Genomic DNA, 19,767 nt, shown 5'->3' with positions numbered 1-19,767 from the left:
GCTGATTTCTTGGGTCTCTTGGGACTCATTGGAGGAGCCTGTAAAGGGTAGTTCAGTTGATAGGTTGGGTGTAGAATGTGGGCTGGGTGAAGCAGAGGGTAGAAGTTTGACCTAGTAGACTTCTATTTTGTAGGGAAGTTTTAGGCTTGCAGAAAAATGAAGGGAAAGCGCAGAGAGTTCACATATATTTCCTTAATACCCCTTAGGCAGTTTCCCTTATCAACATCTTGCATTAGTGTGATACATGTGTTACAACTGATGTGTCAGTATTGATATACTATTATTAATTTCCATAGTTTACACTTGGACTCACCATGTTATACATTCTGTGGGTTTATACAGATTCGTGATATGTGTCTACCATTACAGTGCCGTTTAGAATGGTTTCATCTCCATCCTCCCCCACCGGTTCCTTTGTGCTCTGCCTATTCATCTCTCCTTCCCTCTTTCCAAACTCCTGGCAACCACTGGTCTTTCCACTATCTCCATAGTTATCCCTTTTCCAAAATGTCATATAGTTGGAATGATGAAGTATATAGTCTTTACAGGTTTGCTTTTTTCATTTAGTAATCTGCATTTACGTTTCCTTCGTGTCTTTTTGTGCCTTGATAGCATATTTCTTTTTATTGCTGCATCATCCTCCATTCTGTGGATTACCAGTTTGTTTATTTATCCATCTGTTGGACATTCTGGTTGCTGGTGCCTTTTATTTAGTCGAATTTTTAAATTACTATGATGGTTAAATCACATGCAGATGTACAAAATTATTCAGAGGGATCCTGTGTATCCTTTATTCAGTTTCCCCTAATATAGTGATATTTTGCAAAATTATTGACCAGTATTAGATTGTTCTATTGTTCTATTGCTCAGATGGTAAAGAATCCGCTTGCAATGCAGGAGACCCAGGTTCAGTCTCTGGGTCAGGAAGACTCCCTGGAGAAGGGAATGGCAACCCACTCCAGTATTCTTGCCTGGAGAATTTCATGGACAGAGGAGCCTGGCGGGCTACAGTCCATGGGGTTGCAAAGAGTCGGACATGACATACAGTATTCATACAGGATATAAACATTGATGCAATCCACTCATCTTATTCACGTCTCTAGTTTTACTTGTACCCATCCATGTGTATATTTTAGTGTATACTATTTTGTGATGTGTAGGTCTGTGTATCTGTCACCCCACAGTCAAGATATGAGACATTTTCCTCACTGCAAAGATGCTGGCCTTAGGTAGCTTCCACATCCATCTTCCCTCTGCCCCTAATCTCTGCCAACCACTTCTCTGTTCTTCATTTCTAAATTGTTGTTATTTCAAGAAGTAGTAAATAGAATCATGCAGTGTACTAGTTTGCTACAACTGCTGTAACAAAATACCACAGGCCTGTAATGTGTTTTCCAAAATCCTGGAGGCTGGAAGTTCTGGATCAAGGTGTTGGCAGGCTTGGTTTCATTGGCTTGCAGATGGCCACCTTCTCACTATGTCCTCACATGGTCTGTTTTCTTTGCCTGAAGACCCTTGTGTGTCCAAATTTCCTTTCCTTGTAAGGATATCAGTAAGATTAGATTAAGACCAACCTTAACAACCTAATTTTAAACTTAATTACCTCTTCAAAGGCTCCATCTGCAAATACAGTTGTGTTCTTAAGTTCCAGAGTTCGCACTTCAACAAGTGCATTTTGAGGGGGACACAATTCAGCTCATAATATGCAGTATGTAGCCTTTTGATACTGGCTTTTTTCATCTGACATAATTCTCTGGAGATTCATTCAGATGTATCAATAGTTTATTCCTTTTGATTGCTGAGTGCTGTTCCATGGAATGCCTCATTTTATGTACTTCAGGCCAGTGCATTTCATACCTTTATTAAGGGCTCTGAATTAACGCAAGCATAGAGTAAGCTAAACCCAGAGGTAAGGAAGCTGTGAAATAGACCAACTTTAGCACTAATTTCTTTACACTGAGTTATCATATATAAGCCTTAAAAACCAAGATTTATAATTTTTAAATTGTTATTCAAAATTAAGTTGCTGAAGATGTATATTTTAGAGAGAGGTACTTCTTACCAAGATATTACAAATTTAAACACTGAAAATATTTTTATGACTTAATCATCCCCCTAGAAATGTTTAAAGGTATAGATTTCAACTTTTGGTGGCCTGTGTCCTAACCCCTTCTTCCACATGAGCTGCTGCTTTTGTTAATGTGATCTGCCACTCATCACTGAATTTAGCTGCCTGTCTCTTTGAAAATCTGCTCATGAGACAGATTATGCTTCATCAGTTTGAGAGAATATAGTTGGGACATACAGGAACTCCTGCTTGATTGGAAGGGGAGAAGGACAGTCTAAAGAATGATAACAAGGAAATAATAACCAATAACAAAATTCCTAGAGAATCCCTCATTAAAATGACGTATTAGGAAAAATATACTGCGTTGATAAAATGCAGAAAAATTTACAGGCTAATTTCAGAGCAATAAGGTTTCATTTCATTTCAAGTTTAGAATGTAAAAGGCTAATAGGCAGATGGTTTATAAAAAGCAAAAGTACAGAAACCATGAAATTTGCAATTCACAAGAGGTCTAAATTATATAATTAAATGTCGTGAACATGAAGGTCTTTAAGTTTGTAAGATTTCATTGTTAAACTAATAAAAAGTGAATGTAGAAGAAATAATTTCTGTATCCTTGTATTGAAAATAACAATTTATGCTGGGTCCTCTTTATAGCAAATAAGATGCTTCAGATTATCAGCCCAACACAGGTTCTTGAACTTGTTGATGAAATCACCAACAAAGCAACAACTCTGCTAGCACTGCTAACATTTGCTCTATGAGAACTGGAAACCATACTGACCACTTTAAATAATGTAAGCCTCACAGTAACCTTATGAGTTAGGTACTATTAACATTTCCATTTGAGAGTCAGGGACACAGGGGCTTAGAGAGGTTAAGTTACATGGCCAAAGTCGCATCAGCTAGGAAGGCTTGAGAGTCAAAAGTCATAAGTTTTGTTTTGAATTTTAGTTCTAAATAGATTGGGGAGATAGTAAAAATAATAACACTTAGGTCTATTTAGATCTAGGATATAACATAGCAAATTGTGAACCACTGTAATGAGACAAGAAATTGAAAACTTCAAAGTCTGTGTATAGTTGTGGCCTTTTTATTCCCTCACATTGAATATTGTCACCTAGAGAACTGGACACAAACAGAAAATGCCATGGAACACACTGAGTGTTCATCAGCATGTCTGTGAATTGCTATACTAAAAAGCCATGCTCCTTCCCCAGACAGAGTTTTACTTCCCCCAAAATACAATGATAATACAGAATATATAACCCTAACATGCCTAAGCTTAATACTTATTTCAGGAGAAATAAATTGGGCATCCTCACAAATAAATTGGAACAATTTATTTCAAAATCATTCTACAGCAGCCCTGTCCAATAGAACATTCTTCAGAGACGACAGTGTTCCATAACTGCCTTGTCCAGTATAGTAGCCTCCAGCCACATGTGACTAGTGGCCACTTGAAATATGGCTATGGAAACTCGGGAACAATGGAATTTTAAATTTTATTTAATTAGTTTAAATTTAAATAGCCCAATGTGTGGCCACTGTATTAGTATAATTCTAGACTATGTTAATTATAACAGATATCATAAAATTCTAAATATACCTGTTTCTCATTTTATCCTGGGTCAGCAGAGTGAGGAAGAAGGTAGAAAAGAGAAGAGATGGTCAAGTCCAAATGTAAAATCATTTTCCATGTTTATCTGTCCCAAATTCAAGCTGAGTTTTGTTGACAAAATTTGGGAAGGTTGAAGATTTGGCAGGCTTGCCTGTCCCCTTGCCTGCATGAACATGTCAGCACCTCATTAATCTTGTGTTTAAACTGTGAAGGCCCTTTTCCCTCCCAGTATAGGCTTATTTTTAAAGGAGTTTTCAGTGTTCCCTTTGCATCTCAGCATTATATATATATATGTGTGTGTGTGTGTGTGTGTATATATATTTACAAGTTGCTCTGTGGATTAATTGCAGCATTTATTTTATTTAACTATATCCTAATCATTTCAAATTGGAATGAGAGAAATTATTTTGGGGTACGGGAGTTAAAATGTACAGTGTTATGAGTTTTTGAGGAACATATAAGGTGTTTATTTTCTAGAAACTTAAAGGCATGAGAATTCTTGGTATTATCTTTCTCCAGTTATAATTGGTCTTTCTATGAAATTATCCTATCACACATGTGGCCTTGGTAGTCCCTCTCTTGCCAAGAAAAGACAGACATACGGGGTGTAGTTTTCTTTCCTAACCGTTTTCAGTTTTTGTTCAATGTAGGAATTAGATGACAGTGTCTTTAAACGATACTGAATATTTTAAGCCTGTAGCAGTCTGACTTACAGGTGCATGTTGGATTGTCATTGCTTTTTTTTTTTTTTTAAGACAGACATCTAGAATAACCACTTTCTGTATTTCCTGACACTGGAAACAGATACCGTTTGTCATTCCTTTTATAGTTTCTTCAGCTAACGACTCCAGTGACCACTCAATTGTGGTCTTGTAGTAAATCAAAAATTCTTTGAAAGACCCAGCTCCGTTACATAATTGTAAATGTCCCACGAAGTCATCTCCTGAACTAAAAAGAAAAATCAATTTCTGTTGCTTTAAATAATATAGACTCTGCCACCACTCATAGTACTTTTCAAAAATAGAAGAATAGAGAATTTTCTTCTCTCCCTCTTAGTCTTTCTCCTTCTCTTCCTTCTAAATTAACCTATAATTGATGAGGCACACACAGAGCCTCCAGCCGTCACATCTGGTTGGTCAATCATGAAGAAAGAGAAAAACCACTTTGCAAACTGCTGCTTAGAACTGACTGTGTCCTTCCATGAATGACTTGCCCTGGCTGGAATTTTGGATATCACAATGACTAAGGAGAAGGCCCTGAGTCCCTAAATGGACTCTCTTAATTGTTTACTTTGCATTTTAGTAAAATAGTGAAAACTAAAATCAGGTGTGGGTCCGAGTCCTGCTTGGGGTTGGATCTTGAGGACCCCAAGGGAGAATGGAGGGGACCTCACAGGAGCGCCCCCAGCAGTCATCCCTGGGAGACCCCAGAGTGGGACCCCTCTTTCTGGGTCTGAGGAAGTCTAGATCCTCTTGATGTGGGGGAGAAGGGCCTCAAGTCTGCAGAAGGGAGGGCCCAGAAGGAAAACAGAAAAATTGTGTTGCCATCTTGGAGGAATCTGCTGTGTTGAACTAGGATGCTGTGAGGTCAAAGAGGTGGAGACGGTGGAACTTTTAAGTGTGGCATCCATTGGTGGGGGTCTACAGGGTTGGGAGTGGGGTTGCTTTTCCAGGCAGGGCTTACAGTTCACAGGCCCAGCATTTTCCCCTCTGCCCAACTCAGGTGATGAAATCAGAGCATTCATTGCCCAAGACTCTAGAAGAGGGTCCCCTTTCCCCAACTTGGAGAAAAGGCTTCTCAGAAGCTGGGGCCTCAGTATGTGCCAATCCTTGTAAAGCGTTTCACCTCTTCAGGGGCTAATGCCTCTCGAAACCAAGAACAATTAAAGCGCCAAAACCAAGAACAATTAAAGCGCGAGTCTTCCCAAGCAACTGGGGAATTGAGCAAAAATAAATCAGAAATCCTCAGCCTTGGCTCTGGAGGTTCGCCTCATTATGAGAGCAGATCTATTAGCCCTCTTGCCATTGTCTTTCATTTCTCAAGTGAGGTGATTCTAATTAAATTAATCTGCATGTCAATCTATCGGTGATCAATCAAAGAGCCTGAGGTCCCCCCTATGCTGCAGGGTGCTTGCGGCTGACAGGGGCTGATAATGGAGGAAGAAATAAAGTGTCGAGCAAAGTTAATTAGTCAACATAATAGGTGGATTAAACGGGAGCCGGCTGATTGCTGTTTCCCATGTCAAAGCATGAGGCGGACGCTGAAGCTGCAATTACAGACAATTATTATATTTGGTTGTAAGAGGTCGCATGAATAAACATATCTCTGTGGGTTTCAGTTTTAATCCTCTTCCCCATTTAATATAAGGAGAAGTGTAGGTCATTTCTTCTTATTGTTTTAGTCCAAGTTCTCTGAGAAAACACCCTTGCCTGGGTCCCTTCTGGCAAACTCCAATCAGTTTATGGGACCGCCAGGGTATCTGATTGTACCTTGGGCCAAGACTTCTGTTTTTTTGGCCTTGAAACACAGCTCTAAGACTCTTAATTAGCAAAGATTTTTGGGTAGTGGTGGTGATGGTGGTGAGGGGGGCTTTGGTCTGTCTGCTTAACTAAACGAATGTGGGTAGAAAAAAGTACAAGAAACCCCAAAGAGACACCCAGGAGAGAAAAATGCATCCCAGCTCATTTCTCTCTCCTCTTAACCCTGACACAGTGGTGGTGGTGGGGGGGGGAATATTTTAAAGATTCAAAAGATTTTTATTTGCATGATCAACTGTGATATCTGCTTCAGTGTCTAAACTGAAGGGTAATTTAGGTGAAACACAACCACCCTTGTGTAAAAAAAAATATGCTAATAAAGATCCTCTTGTTAAAATTATGGTTAACAGTGTACCTTCTGCTGTATAACTATAAACTGTGCAATTTTACTTAAAACTGCATCAAAAGCGTTCCATGCCAAAGACCCACTCATCAATAGCTCCTCTTGTTAGACTTGTACAGCATAAGCACCAGTTATTATGTGAAATAGCTATGCAATTTTCTGCAGCTCCCAGCTGTTATTTATTTAACTTGAGTTTATTACCCTCCGTGCTTTTATATTAAAATGTTCATTCATTTCTCTCTCCTGCCTCCAGGTCGTGGTGTCTACGACAGTCAATGTGGATGGCCATGTCCTGGCAGTCTCTGATAATATGTTTGTCCATAATAACTCAAAGCATGGGCGGAGGGCTCGGAGGCTTGACCCCTCGGAAGGTACGCCCTCTTATCTGGAACATGGTAGGCGAATCATTTTCATTGGTTGTCATTGCTACTTTAACTGTGCATTTATTTGGTTTCTTTCTTCCAACTCCACCATCTTTTCTACCCCTTTTCAAATTTCAAATGTCCTGTTGAACAGTATTGATGCTGAATATTTCAATACAGAAAGATATCTCGGAGGCCCAGGCTTTCTTGTTGCACAGGTCCCTACCCTGGAAATGGCTGACATTTCCATCCTTATGTTGGAGAGACAGAAGGAGATTGGACCACTGCTTTATTTTAAACTGCCACTTAATTTTAAAAATAGCGAAAGGCCAAAACAGGGCAACAAAAATCCTGATTTTGAGTTTTTTGAGATTTTGAGTATTTTGAGTTTGTGGTTGACCTGATTGTATAATGAACTTCACTTTCTTTACAATCCTACTGGTATGTGTCTGTGACCATACATTTAACTTCATTTGGAGATAAGGTTCCAAAGTGTTGCTTGGATGTGTTTCTTTTTGCATATAAATTCCAAACTAAATGTCCCTTCCGTGCCCTGTGCATGCCCCACCCTTCATCACCACATGGTGCAGCCTGCTTTATATAGGCAGATTTTGGTGGGGAGAAACATATTTGTCTTCATTTTATGGCTAGTTAGTTGTACCTTTGAGAGGACTAGAGGAAACCAGACAAAAATTTGAAACAAATAAATTGAATGCCACTCAAAGGAACAAGAGGCTGGACTGAGCATATGTCCAAATGTTTCTGAGTTACCTGTATATTTATATAGTGAATCCATCTATTCATCATCTACCCGTTCATCAACCCATCTATCCATCCATCATCATCCATCCTCTGTCCAGCCATTCCATTCATCCTTTGTTTATCCATCCATTTTTCATCCATCCATCAATCCACCCAAAAAATTGTGACTGAGTCTCAACTGGATACCAGTCACTGTGCTAGGCTTCCTCCAACCTCCTCAATTAAACTCTTCACTTATTTTCCCCATTTCACTTTCAGTTTGCTAGGTCATCAGAATTCTTTTGAAAACACTATCACACAAAGTACCACCTGATTGCCTGATCTTTTGGTGGACCATGAACTGTCCACGATGTAGTTCATAGGGTAGAAAACTCCTTTCTCTGCTGGCATCTCAATTTAATAAACACACTACTGTCACCATTTTTGCCTGTATTTTTGTGTGTGTGTGTGTGTCTGTGCCTAAGGAATACACAATCTGTACTTTTTATTAATTAGCCAGATGGAACACTCTTAGAAGGGATTCTATACCACATCCAGTTTTACAGTCTTTTTAAAGTAAACCATCATCTTTCAAAAGCTGCTTCTTTATGGTTTCATTAGTGCTGAGATGGATGGATATTACTTTTTGCAGGAGGCCATTTGAAACACCTGCTCATGATTACATTCCTAGCTCCATTTCTGTACTTAAAATTATTCGGATCCTCACTTTATAGTAATATTGCCATTTTTATACCCTTGGAGTCACTTCAGACTTTGTATGATTGGAGATATTGAGGTGAAAGGAAGAAGGAAAAATAGGTAAATACTCAGTGGATACAATTTGGACAACAGTGGCTTCAAAGCCAAAGTCTTGTTTCCAACTCTGACCGTTAGTTACTGTCCTGTCTGGGAACAGACTTGACTGTCAGTTTGGTATCTGACAGTCACGGGTCCATAGTTCTAAAATGTGCTCCATGTGCAGACCACACCCAGGTTCCCATTCCTGCCCTTGGGAAGCTGGTGGGAGAGCACATGACACCTTGCAAATCATCCCTCCACCAAAAAACCCCAACACAAACCAGTGCAAAACAAACTCACTAGCAAGGACACCTCTAGGGCCTAGAGGTCAGGAACATTATTTTACATCATGGCATGGTAGAGAAAGAGCCTTGAAACCTAAACCAGTTCTGAGCTTCACTTCTAGCCTTTGTGTGACCTTGGACAAGTCAGCTTACCTTTGAGGATCCTTAGTTTCCTTCTCGGCAAAGTAAAGGTGATGATCTCTGAGGGGTAAAAAAAAAAAAAAAAAGTGCCTTGGGTGGGGGCAGGTCACATACAGAGGGGAAGTTGGCTGGGTGGAGACTGCGGAAGAAGGGCAAGTTCATGCTCTGCCGACCCAAGCCCGGGGCAGTTGTCATCAAGGGCAGGGAGAGCCCAGGTGGGCCAGATGTTCCCGTCTGACCAGAAGTAAAACTCTTTCAATTTTTAATTGTTGGTAACAAATTACAAAGTGTTTTAGCCCCTGAAGGAAGGACAGGGGAAGAAAGTCACTTAGGTAGAAGACAGCCAGAGGCTCACAGTTTGAGATTTCTGGATCAAAATGTCTGTAAGCTACCTTCCAGCTGGAGCATTCTCCCTTCTAGGTGGACTTATTAATATTTCAGTTGGGCTAGCATTTGTATTCTAAGTTTTAAAGACAACATTTTATTCCTCAGCTGCAGGTGACCAGTCCACAAATGACCATATTCTTCTTAGCATACTACTCAAAAAATAATGACATTTCACTGTGTATTCATGGTTAACCTTCACTGGGACCTGAGTGTGTCCTATCTCCTTCAGCTAGAGGGCCTCCCTCTCACCAAAACCTGACTTCATTTCTACCCAGCAGAATAAAAAGGCAGACACCTGGAGGTTCTCAGTAATGACAGTAACGTGGAAATCTGCTTCTCTGCAGAATGAATCAACCAACCACACATAACCACCCACTCATTTAGACACTTCAAGCTGACACATAAATATCTACTCAGCAGAGAGTGACTATGGGCTTCTTCATGATGCTGTGTGGGAGTGGACTTTGATGCTAATTCACATCGACTTGAGGGTATAGTAATACTTTATCTTGCTATTAAACAATCCTATTTGAAACTGGCTCACAGAGCCATACCCCCTCGTCAGCCCCTCCCTCTGCCACCTCCGCCTCACAGAGCTGCCCCACAGTGAGACTGCAAGCGCCCTTTGCACCTCCTAGGTGACTTGCAGGAGCCTTGTTTTCCCTCATTCTGGGCTCCCTACCATCTCATTTACAGGTAGCCTGAATTATTTTGAGCTATTCTGCACATCTCTTTTTATATCCTGCTTGTCAGGTGGTTGGAAGAAAGTTCTGTTTCGTGGCTCACCTTTCTGCATATGAGAAATAGAGACCACACTTTACATTCATGCCGTCTTCCCTGTGTGACCCACAGACTCACAAACCTCCGTGCTCAAATAACTGTCCCTGTATTTCAAGTAAGAGAGCTGACAAAGGCAAATTTATGTCGTAGACTCCTGTGTGGTCCAGAGAGGGTGAATCCTGGCACGCTGTAGCTCATGGTAATTGCACTCCCTCCTATTTTTTTCCTTCATTCATAAATACTGAGATTTTCTTTGGCTGGATATTTATGAGAGAGTTTAGGCCAGTGAGGTTTTCTCTTTAAGCAGTAGTGTTAGGGAAGATGTATAGTTGTGGAGAGAGGCAGCCTCAGAACCCAACTGCTCTCAGGATTCTGATTTCTGAAAAAACATAGACTTGGGGTCAAAGACCCTGAGCTGACCCCAGGGAAGGTAATGCACAGCCCTGGCTCCTGTGCCCTTCCAATCTCCGCATCACTTGGGCAAATTCCTGGGGACTGTGTGCGAGGGATCTTCGAAGGGCTTGCAGGGTATATTATCATTGTTCTGAGATTTCAAGTGGTGTTTATTTGAATGTAAGGCCACACGTGGCATCCGTTTCTCTATTTTTTGCCCCCTGTTGGAAAAAGCAGTGCCCTTACAAAGCTGCAGTGTGGGGACCCTGCCAGCTTGCATGCGCTAACACTTTATTATCTAATGATCTAATATGCAACAAGGCAAAGTGCCGGTGCTCATCATTCTGACATAGAATGCCGGGAGAAGTGACTAGATTACTTTATGTACCATTAGCGCTAGCAGCCTTGGTGAACTCACCGGCAGCATTTATGCAAATGGCTATGAATACACTACTGTCTTTGTCAGGGAGCCGGCTGACAAGCACTTTAAATGCTCATTTTTTTAAGGGGACTTTTTTTTTTTTTTTTTTTTTGGCGTGCATGTGTTTTTCTCCCTCCCTCTACTCTCTCCCCTTTCTGTATTTCTGGGTAACTTGCCTCCTCCAGGGTCCTTGGGGAAATCTGAGGGGGTTAAGAGCTCATCTGTCACCCTTCCTGGAAGTGCAGTTAAGGCCTTGGTGAGATGTTCTTGAGATTAAGAGTTTTTTTAAAAAAACTGTTACAAATTTGTACAAACCTTGATATTTACTTTAAAAATCAGTAGGACTATATTATTTCACTGTTCTTGAGTTCTGACCCAAGGACTTAGTTTTTTGGCTCAAACACAAATGTTTAAAGACACTTCTGGCTTTTTAAATGGAAAGCGATTGAAATTTAGTTTTGTGGGCATCGGATACAAAACAATTCAATTACCCTTCACAGTAATTACAAAGATTGAAATGTGAAGTATAGTGATGCCAGGATCCCAAAATAAAACAGAAGTGGGATTTGGTCAAACTAAAAATCCTCTGTAGAATAAAGATTTAATAGTGTTAGACTCGCTGGGCCATCTCCTTGCTCTAAGTACAGTGGTGGAGAAAGAGAATCCGATTTTCCCAACTACCAGTCAGTTCTGACTTTTCCATTGTAGTGGCCCCTTCCAGCTGCCCCTGACAATATGGTATTATTCTTGCTCTTTAGCATTTGACCTTCTTTAATCCTTTTGCTCCAGACAGAAGTGGATTTTTGCTTCTGTTGGTTGCCCCTGGGTATCCAGCCCCATTGACTTGCAGCTGCACTTAAATGTGTTGTTTTCTTCATGTGTGGAGAAAGATGGTTCAGGCTTGGGGAGATTACTCCAAACTGAGAGACAGTATGGAGTTTCCAAAGACACAAAGGGCCCTCTTCTCCCCTCTGTGTAATGAGGCCCTCAGAAGCGGCTAGTGAGTGTCTGTTGGACTTAGAGGGGGGAAGATGGGCTGACTGGAGAGCTGGATTCTAGTCCTGTCGCTGCCATTGACTAGATTAAGGGAAAAGGAAACCTGGGAAAAGGTCCCTTTGCTTCTCTGACCTCAGTTGTGTATGTTTTCTCAGGGCTAGCTGGGACCATCTCTAGACCTTTCCACGTGTACTATTTTCTTTTCTTTTTTAATTGAAGGAAAGTTGCTTTACAATGTTGTGTTGGTTTCTGCTGTACAACAGCCCGAATCAATCATAATTATGTTTATAGATGTCCTCTCCCTCCTGAAACTCCCTCCCCGCCCCCATCTCACCCTTCTTGGTCAGGCTCGCCTCCCCGTGTTGTATAGCAGCTTCTCACTAGCTATCTGTTTCACACGTGGTGGTATATCAATGTCAATACTACTCTCTCAATTCGTCCCACCCTCTCCTTCCCCCGCTGTGCCCACAAGTCCGTTCTCTACATCGTGTCTCCATTCCTTCCCAGCAAATAGGTTCATCAGTGCCATTTTTCTAGATATCATGTGTATCACATGCACTATTTTATGATGCTCCGGACTGAAGCCATTGACAGGTACCTTCACTCAGCTGGTACCTCCTGAGGTGCCTGTGGAGAAACAGAGAACTCCAAAGACTTTTCTAGTATTGCCCTTTCTTAGGTGTCAGTAAGGTTGACCTCAGATCATTCCTTCCTCCATTCCTTCATACTAAGCCTCCACCACATGCCAGACAGGGAGCTAGCTGCAGGAGCACAGGCAGATAGAGTTGCTCTCTTCTTAGAAAGTATGATGTAAATAGAGAAGGAAGATGCTAAACACAGTTTACAACTAACTCCTTAGACTTGTGCCTCAAAGGGGAACCATAAAAGGAGAGGAGGAATGAAGTGTCAAGAAAGCCTTCTTTGAGGAAATCTCACTTATGCCAGAACCATGAGATGAGTAAGCTTTCATCTGACAGGGGGCGGAAACAAATATCCAGGCAGATGGAAGAGCATGTGCAAAGGCTGTTTTGCCTAATTGAGTCCAAGGAACCAGAAGCAGCTTGCAATGGCTCCTATTGCTCTGGCCACAGAAAGTGGCAGGAGATGAGTTTGGGGAAGCTGCTGAAGGTCAGATCGTGCCAGGCCTGTGTGGATGCCTAGGCCATGGTCAGTGACAGTTGTGAGGTGATATGGGAGAGCCAGGCAGGGCTTTTAAGAGCTCGGGGTCAATTATGCAGACTCCTAGTATGTCGTAAAAGCCTGGGGCAAGATTGCTCTGAGTGACTTATAACCTTGCCCTTCCCTCCTAGCTTTTGGGAGCTCATCAGGGAGTTGACTGTACCTTGGAGCTGTACCCCTCATCACTTCTCATTCTGTTAATAGTGCATGTCTTCAAAATAGGAAGAATGTCCCAAATTTGGAGAGTTCTTTCTCCAGATGGTTTTGTCTTATCGAATTTCTTTTTTCGTAAATAGCTTAGCAAGAGTTTACTTTCTGAACTTGTAGAGACTTACCTTTCTAAGGCCTTTAGAATGAAGGGCTGCTGTTCTTTTGGATGTATGAAATGTATATTATCTAACCCCAACAAAGAAAACTAGATGATGGAAAATAAACAAAGAGAAACATACTGTCCCAAGTCTCTGGCTCCCCTCCCTCCGTGGTCAGTGGCTAGACACACACCTCATACTGAGTGAAGAGTCACTGAAGTATGGACGGTCGTCTAACACAGCTCTTCATATTCCAAAGAAGAAAACTGAGGCCTGGAGAGGGCATTAGCCAGCTTACGCTCACATGGCTAGTTTCCATCAAAATCCACTTAAAGCTGTGCTTGCCCGTGGTATGCTGACCAGTAAGTAAGGATTTCAGGGGTTGCACTGATGTCAGGGGATGTAGGGTCCACCCGATGCCTTTCCAGTTCTGGCTGGCTTAGACTTGCAGGAATCTCTGGGATTCCAAGGTCACAAGAAGAACATCTATGAAATCTCACCAACTTCCTGACAAACACAGTGCACCTTCAGAACACAAGGGCAGAGGATGAATGACTCAGAGCTTTAGGCTTGGACAGTGGCCCTTTATGGGACTGGTTGTGGTGCAGAACTCCAGCCAGGCCCATTTCAGTGAAGGGTCTAGTTTAGCAGAAAAATATGGGCATCATCTCTTGTTACCGAGGGTGGCGTGTCACTTCTTATCAATTGATTTTTTTCCTACTTGAAAAGCAAGACAGATGCAAGAACAGAACGTTAGGGTTAAGAATATCCAGATGAGTTATAGAGGACAGAGACCCCAGATTTTTAAGCATCACATCAGGTCTTTTTCTTTGAGCAGCACAGAAGGTGTCTTTTTGTCTTCACCTTGCAATAGAAAGGACCCGGCAAGAAGTCAAGATAATGAACAGGGATGTAAGTGAAGACTGATTTTCAAAGTCTCCCTTGAGTAATCCATAAAGCAGGTAACCCCAGAAATCCTAACACTGGAGACTTGGGAGACAGTAAGTGCTCAGCATCAGGCAGATTAAAGAGTTCATAAGCTACAGGGCACTGCTAAGCTGGTGATCTACTCTGTCTTTATTTGAATATGACACCACCAGCCAGCACTGCTGACAAAGGAGAAATAGTGCTCAGACTTTGCCATCCTGCTTAATAGTGACCAGGCAAGGCGATAGTATGTATTCTTTTTCTTCGTATTGCTCTTGTTATTTTTGGACTATTATCAGCTAACATTTATGGAGCATTTGCTAATCATTTTACTTATATCATCTCATCAAATCCTTCAACAAGCCTGATAAGCGGTAACAGCTATTTTCCTCAGTTTACAGATGGGAAAACTGGGGTTTAGAGAGGTCACCAACTTACCCAAGGCCACAGTCAGAGCTGAAACTGGGACTCAAGCCTGGTCTACATAATCACAGAGCTCTGCATACCAGTGGGGCTGACAATCATGACACAAATACTCACTGAGCCCTTACTATACTGGGCACATAATACTGTGGGCAACCCATTGTAAAGATGAGAAAAGTGAGACTAAAGACAGGTTAAGTAACTTGCCCAGAGTTACACAGCAAGGATGTTGGAAATCTAGGATTCAAACCCAGAAAGCTTGACTTCAGAGTCCATACTTTGTTTTTTTGCCTTCTTTTTAAAAAAACTCATTTATCTGGCTGTGCTGGGTCTCAGTTGTGACATGTGAACTCTTAGTCCAGACATGTGTAATCTAGTTCCCTGACCAGGAGTTGAACCTGAGCCCCCTGCATTGGGAGGGCAGAGTCTTAGCCACTGGACTACCAGGGAAGTACCTTAGAGTCTGTCCTTTCAATTACTTACTCTATACAGTATGCTAATATTCTTTCTATTTCTTGTCCTACTGTTCTTATTTTTTTTTTCTCAATACAAGTAAGGCAGTTATACTTACTAGTTGTGCTTTCAAATAGACCTTTGAAAAGTTAATCCAGACATATCTTTTCTTGTTTTTAATGGGCATATTACATATATTTACCTTAGAGTTTATTTTCCTTCAATAGCCTATTTTTCTCATGGCTATAGTCAAATCAAGAAAACACTTCTTCTATTTGCTGACATATATGTTTTTCATGGGGCTGGTAAGATAAGAGAGAGAGGCTGGCTGGTAATATTTTATTTATTTGCAAGGATGGTCTAACTCATCTCTGTAGAACTCATTTGCTGACCATATGGACTCTCTGGCATGTATTAAGTTAAGTGTTAGCTGCTCAGTCGTGTCTGACTCTTTGCGACCCCATGGACTACAGCCCACCAGGCTCCTCTGTACAAGGTAGAAAAAAAGGAGACCATGAGATTAGTGTGAAATTGTGAGTTATAAGACTGGTAGGATACTAAGAATCTCCTTGTTGGGGTACTGAAGAGTTACTGAGCTTCACCCCACAAGAAATAGTTTTCTTATATAAATTTCTTGACAAACCTGTCAACTGTGGGAAACTTCCCACAGTTTATTTGGTATTTTGTGTGACCTAGTAAATGAGTGAACCACACCTAGCTTATTTTAATAAGCACATAGTGTCAAGGGAGGGGATGGGAGGAGGGGGCAGAATGGTGCTTTCAGCCGATAACTTGGACAGAACATTTAAACCTTTTTTTTTTTTAAATTCGGTTATAAAAGCATCATAATTCCAATTGTGTTTATCTGCATAACTGATTGTCTCAAACCAAAGGCCTCTTCCTAATTACTTTCTACTTACTTGAGGATATCAGAGGATTCACGTAATATGAATATCCAAATAACTTCTGTGTACTGGTCATAAATCTTATTAAGATAAGATATTTAGGGGCACTGATCAGGATGGGTTTGAAACATCTTTTTGTTTGAACCTTTTCATTCATACATGTAGAAATAAATAACAGAGCACTGCCCCTGCTTTGCTATGTGACATCCACTGTGTACTTTGATTTTGGGGTCTCAGTTTCCTCATCTGTTAGTTGGGGATAAGGGGCTTGCTGAGCCCTTTAAGCCTTGATGATTTGTCATTTGAACCCAGCTGATCTATTGAGCTGTGATACACTCACTGCTTTGGTGAGTGGCCACCAAAATACCAAGGTGATGGTCATTCCACAGGACAGACCTGAGGCCACTTCCCTTTACCTTAGACATTTATGCAGGAGGTTGGCAGTGGGTCCCAGGAGTCCTGAAAAAGCCACACAGTGTGCCATACACAAACACTTGTGCCTTAGGTAGCTCTCACCTGGTGTTCTCTCTGAATTCCTTCAGCTGAGATAGTGTAACATTGACATCACTTGATGGTTAGCCGTGAGATTTTGGACTAGTTTCCCGTGCAGTATGTGTATCCTTTTAGGTGGGGGGGGGGGGGGGGGGACATAAAAAAAAAAAAAGTAAAAAAAAAATAGTAATGTCTATTTAGATATTATGGATAAAATAGATAACTAATGAGAACCTACTTTATTGCACAGGGAACTCTACTCAGTGCTCTGTGGTAACCTAAATGAAAAGGAAATCTAAAAAAAAGGGGATATATGTATGTGTGTGTGTATATATATATATATATATATGGCTGATTCACTTTGCTGTGCAGAAGAAACTAACACAACATTGTAAAGCAACTATACTCCTAACAAAATTAAAAAAAAAAAAAAACTCTCAAAAAATAGTTATGTGGGGAGGGAGGTGGGAGGGGGGTTCATGTTTGGGAACACATGTAAGAATTAAAGATTTTAAAATTAAAAAAAAAAAGTTATGTCTATCTTAATGCATAAAGAAAAAAAGCAAAACAAACAGAAAACAAAAATAACCCTCACCATAAACAAAGCATTCCCAAGTTGTGACCTACAGCTGCTGTTGCTTAGGGCAAGACTAAATTTAAAGAAAAAAGTAAGTCAATGTAAACAAAAATAGCAGCTATAATCTTAATTAAGTCATAAAGTAAGTGATAGGAGATGGAGTAAAATCAGGACTGAAGTTTGGGAAACACTGTTTTGGAGGGCTTAGGGCATTGAGGGAAGTAATAATTCTTTCATGTCACCAGGAAACAGTATAGGACCCTGGGAAACACTTTTTTTTTTTTAAATGAGTCGTATATTGTTTTTTTAATAGAAAACCTTTTTAGTTCAGTTTTCCATGAGAATAGACTTAATGTCCTCTTAGGATTTTGAAAATCAAAATGTCTCCCAAGCTGTAAACTCTGTTTTCATTTTTTAAACAAGTAGTGTCTGCATGTCAGAGAGCAGAAATTGGTGTGGAAAGGAGGATTTGAGTCAAGGAAGAGCATCAGCCAGGGTCCACCCAGGCAGCGCATTATGATAATATATACGGAACCAGCTGGACACTGAGCAAAGCTGACATTGTGTTGTCAGGGGCAGAATCGCCCATCAATTTCGAAGATAGGATTTGAGTTCAAATGACAGAAAGAGCAGCAACTGTGTTGAAACTGATGCATGGGGGAGGGGTGGGGCAGGCAGGAACCAGCCAGGCCTAAAGACAGGAAGTGCTGGTACCTCCGGAAGGGGGTGGCTCTGTTTTCTCATCTGGCTGCTACCCTTCCTTCTAACCTTAACATCTGTCAGCAAGATCCACCTGGGCCCTTGCATGATTAGAGCCCAGTGCAGGAGGAGCTTAATGGTGCTAATTTTAACCCCCATGAGAATGGAGTGCCTGCTGCTCCAAGGGGGACCGATCAGCTTAGGAAACCTGATTCCGCAGAGCCTCAGCTTAATTCAGTGAGGAAGCCCAGTGTGGGTGTCATAGCGGTTAATAACCATTGGAAAATGTCTCAACTCTTTTTCAGCTGCTCTGTTTAGCACCTTAATATCTTAACTCTGATGATTCTTCGTTAGTACGTTTGCTTATTCCATCAGGTATCTACTTACGTTTATTTATTGACTGCCTGCTCTATTAGACCACAGAGATGCAGAGGTGAACAAGGTAGGCACTGTTGTTGACATTGTGAGGTATATGGTCATGTAAGTGAGTCTGTTTATGTGTCGATACAAAGCAAATAATTGCACCTGAAATTACTTAAGTTGAATGATGGTCAGCACTATAAGGAGGAACACAGACTGCTAAGGGAGCTTTAAACAAGAGAACACAGCCAAATCTGAAGAATCAACGACACTTAAAAATAAGGAGTAGCATTTGTCAAGCAAGTAGGAAAGAGCAGTTTAGGCCGAGGAGAAAATGTGTCTGAAGTTTCACATGGGAACAAAATATTAGAAGCTTGGGGGAGAGCTAATCAGAAAAGTGCCTTAGGTCTGAGAACCATTTTTGAGAAAATAAGTTTGGAAATTTTCTATAGATTGCTTTCTCTTCGACCAGGAGAAGTGGATCCAGTGTATTTTTGTGATCACAGGCTAATGAATTCTTTGCCCAGTAAAATGCTAGCTTTCAGGCCAATGTTTCGAGTGATGGTGGTTTTGCTATTTTGATAGCAGCCTTTGAGCATTTACTACCCATCAGGTTTAATACTGAGCACATTATATCGTCTCTTTTAATGCTCTTAACCACCATAGGAGGGCACTACCATTATTCTCTCCACTTAGTAAATGAGGAACACTGAAGCCATCTTTCAAAAATTTGGTTGCAGCCAAAAAGAAAAAAAGTGGGGTTTTGTGCCCCCAGCACTTGGACCTCCAACCAGCTGACACAGGCGGGCATCACTACTGTTCTTTCCCACTCTTTAGTCATTGCTGATTCTCTTGCATTGGACTTCAGAGGTGGAGAGAAATTCTCCTGCCATTTGATCATGTAATATAATTCCTGCTTCAATTGAAGCAAATTGACGACGTTACTCAAAGGCAAATTGAAAAGCCAGATCTGTGCTAAATCCCCAGGGTACGTTAGTTGGCATGTGCAGTGATATATGGGAAGGTGCTTTTCTGGGTTAAGATAAAAAATCCTGGTATCACGTCACGCTATCGGGCACCCCATCTCAACCTCTGTGTGCCAGCTTTGCAACTTGAAATACTCAGTGGACAAAAATGAAACTTTATAGAAATTAGGTGATCATCATCCTTATCAGATGAATACGATGCCATCTTGAATCTAGTGTCCTCAGAAAATAAGAGATTTATCTGGAGAGGAGCATGAGAAGTGTAAGGCATGGATTGTAGGACTTTCCTGCCAGCCTGCCTTGGGCAAGTTGGCTGGGAGATGACCTAGTAATTAAAATCCTGCTTAAACGTATGCTGCTGGTCAGTCATAACGGAGGCACTGACATGGGAAACCAGACAGTAACCAGAGAAGGAAAAGAAAAGTGAAACACAAAAGTAACACCGTCGAGCCCACAGGGCGCAGAAATAGAACTGAATTGGCCGAATACTTATCTGACCACTAAGCATGAAAGCGGAACCCAGGTATTAATATATTTTTATCCCAATCTGTGAATTTAATATTTTATGTGTGAACATATGCTCCTG

At 41.1% G+C, this 19,767-nt stretch overlaps 1 protein-coding gene across 13 annotated transcripts in view; it reads left to right on the top strand.

Annotated features, from left to right (window-relative positions):
• The window catches only part of EBF1 (EBF transcription factor 1), a 404,609-nt gene that overhangs the window by 263,656 nt on the left and 121,186 nt on the right, over positions 1 to 19,767 (top strand). For 7 of the 13 annotated variants that reach the window (XM_068979374.1, XM_068979370.1, XM_068979365.1 and 4 more), the window contains exon 8: positions 6,823 to 6,964. In XM_068979374.1, coding sequence (XP_068835475.1) covers positions 6,823 to 6,964 — 142 coding nt within the window. The remainder of the gene's footprint in view (positions 1 to 6,822; positions 6,965 to 19,767) is intronic. The other 6 variants (XM_068979369.1, XM_068979375.1, XM_068979371.1 and 3 more) reach the window with 1 other exon arrangement.

The sequence above is a fragment of the Capricornis sumatraensis genome, chromosome 9 (genome assembly GCF_032405125.1).
Source record: "Capricornis sumatraensis isolate serow.1 chromosome 9, serow.2, whole genome shotgun sequence".
NCBI lineage: Eukaryota > Metazoa > Chordata > Mammalia > Artiodactyla > Bovidae > Capricornis > Capricornis sumatraensis.
This window is presented reverse-complemented; position numbering and strand designations above follow the sequence as displayed.